The following is a 2,722-nucleotide window of genomic DNA, read 5'->3' as shown; positions in this document are numbered from 1 at the left end:
TTAATCAAAATATTCGAATTTTTGAGCGAAAAAGAATAAATTCTCAAACAAAAATGAAATAGTTAAGTTTTGAAACGAAAAAAAATTAATTTTCAAACAACAATTTAGAATTTTCAAAAAAAAAACAAAAAAAAAACAGTTAAATTTTCCATAAAGTGATAAATTTGATTTAATATTAAGAATTTTCTACTAAAAAAGTTGAATTTTAAATCACAAATATGATTTTTTAACAAAGAAGAATAATGTTCAACGAAAAAAGAATTTCTATATAAGTTATTTTAAATAAAAATAGTTCATTCCAGGAATACAAAGCTACTTTCACAAACGAAAAATATTATTATTTAATGTTATATTAAAATTTAAACCCAATTTAGGCACGCTGTCGAAAAAAATTCCATGAAAATTTCAGGTTTTCCAGGTTAAAAGACACCCTAAAAAAAAATCTCATCGAAAAAAGAGTTTCTAGCAAAAAATCTCCACTCGCGATTAATGAAACCCCATCCACAAAAACCCCCCAATATTTTTCGTCGCCTTAACAGTTACAATTACCACCTTTCCTCGATCGGTGCGTTACGAGCAAACAAAAAAATATCGATTGCAAATAAATAAGAAATTAGTCCAGCTAGTATCCTCCTTCGAGAATCTCGAATAAATAATCACCTAGAAACTCAATAACAGAAGGAATTAATGAAAAATAATAAAAATAAAAAATAAAAGCGGACAGCTCACTAAAAAAAAGAGTCTCTACTTAAATTTCTTGAATTGGAGGAAACACAAGTTCGATTATTTCTCGAATTTATGCACCCAACTCGTATCTCTTGAATCCCAACTCACTCAACGTTTCCAACAGTTTATTGTTATAATTTATATCACAATATAGCAAAAATTGTCGCTCGCCTTCACCTATTCTCAATTATCAAGTGTCCGCTCTCCTGAGCACGATTCGGCAAATTCAAATTGACCGGCGTCTGCTGAACTTCTGGCCGCGCAATCGCCACCGGAACTTCCTCATTGCTCGCATTATTCGTCGTCTTCTCCACCTTGTACAAAATATCATGACAAAGCGGACACCTGTCCTGCACATAGAGCCACTTTCTCAGACAAACCCCATGGAAAAAGTGGCTGCACTTGGTAATTTTTGCGCTCTGCATCTCCTGATAGCAGATCGCGCAAACATCATCCAGTCTTCGCAACTGCTCGGCATCAGCCTCCGGCAGGGAATTAATTTTGTTGACAGCAGCCCTCCTCTTCATGAAAATACTCCAGCCAGCCGTCGCCTCGCAATAAATATTGAAATAGGCGTGAATGCACATCATGATTGCACGGATTGCGCCACCCGACTCAAAGATCAGAATCCAGAGGCCGTTGAAGAAGAGAATCACTCCAAAGGCAAACTCGACCGTATTGCCAAACGATCTGATCACGTACACATAATCGTCGAGCTGCTCCCAAAAGGTGCTGCGATAGGCCTCAAAGAGAAAGAGAAAGTAGATCGCAAGAGAGACAATCACCTTGACGATGACCTCGACACTGAACACGGAAACCGCGAGCATCCAGGTGCTGATTGTAAAGTGCGACCAGAGGAAGATCAGAAGTGTCGTTGGGAAGAAGATGAGAAAAGTGCAGACAGCTAGGGCCCGCAGGTGTCGGTGAAGAGCAGGATTGTGGGAAGCACTGAGAGACATCAGGAGGGGATTGACGGTGTTGTGGACAAAGTGGAGAATCGCGGTGAAGAGGAGGCAGAAGTTTCTGTAGAGTCGCACGATCCGTTTCTCTCGGTCGAGGGAAGTCAGGCCCGTTTGGAGTGCGAGGATGTAGAAGAGGATGGCCGAGACTGTGCCCATGTTTTTGTCATCCTCATCGGCGGTGAGGAGCACCCAGCGGAAGAAGGAGCCGATGTAGTGGCAGATGAGGGAGATGATGCTCGTCATGCCGAGGAGTGCCGTCAGGGTCTCGCAGCCGTTCACGAGGAGGGTGCGGATCATCAGGTAGTAGGTAAAGCTGTCCTCGCGATAGTGGTTTCCCAAAATCTGGATGATTTGCTCGAAGACGCGCAGGAGCCAGAAGGTTCTGAGAACACAGGGCACGTTGAGCCGACTCCACTCGGTCTCGACGAGCGCGGACAGGCCGAAATTGCTGATAAAGTTTCGAACGTGCTGGTAGCCGCGGTAGATTGTCTTCAGCATTGATATTCCGTAGTACCAGATCACAAATTTTGAGACTCCGAGGGGAAGGAGTGTCGCGAAGACGGGCGCGTGATAGAGGACGAACGTCTGAAAAATAATGGTTGGTGAGAAAGTAGTTGGGTGATGTTCAAAAACTACGTCAAGATACATAATATTTTCAGAGACTTCACTCACCAAAATGGTAAAAAAAAACCATGGAAAATAGGGCGATTTTTAAACAAAAATTCGGGAATGAATTCTTTTGAATCGAATTAATTTAAAAACGCTTAATATTCCAAACAAAAAAGGTTCTACCAAATATGAATAATTTTCTTTAGAAAAAAAAAGTTTTCTACCAAAAACAGACGAATTCTCACTCAAATATTTGAATTTTCAACTAAAAAGGACAAATTTTCAAAGAAAAAGTAAAGGGGTTGGATTTAATACAGTTGAATTTTCAACAAAAATAATTAAATTTTAAACTTTTTTCTTTGATTTCTTTTGATAAAAGTTTAAAATAAAATGCAAAATATAATACTTGAAGAGACTTCACTCAC

The 2,722-nt window shown here is 39.6% G+C and overlaps 1 protein-coding gene across 2 annotated transcripts in view; it reads right to left on the bottom strand.

The window, feature by feature from the left end:
* Window positions 1-250: 250 nt before the first annotated feature.
* Window positions 251-2,722, bottom strand: part of LOC117174759 (protein TRC8 homolog) — a 28,915-nt gene continuing 26,443 nt past the window's right edge. For both annotated transcript variants that reach the window (XM_033364108.1, XM_033364109.1), the window contains exon 4: window positions 251-2,273. In XM_033364108.1, coding sequence (XP_033219999.1) covers window positions 900-2,273 — 1,374 coding nt within the window. In that variant the 3' untranslated portion in view covers window positions 251-899. The remainder of the gene's footprint in view (window positions 2,274-2,722) is intronic.

This window comes from Belonocnema kinseyi, chromosome 6 (assembly GCF_010883055.1).
Source record: "Belonocnema kinseyi isolate 2016_QV_RU_SX_M_011 chromosome 6, B_treatae_v1, whole genome shotgun sequence".
Taxonomy (NCBI): Eukaryota; Metazoa; Arthropoda; class Insecta; order Hymenoptera; family Cynipidae; genus Belonocnema; species Belonocnema kinseyi.
Note: the sequence above shows the minus strand (reverse complement) of the source record. Positions and strands in the feature narration are given on the sequence as shown.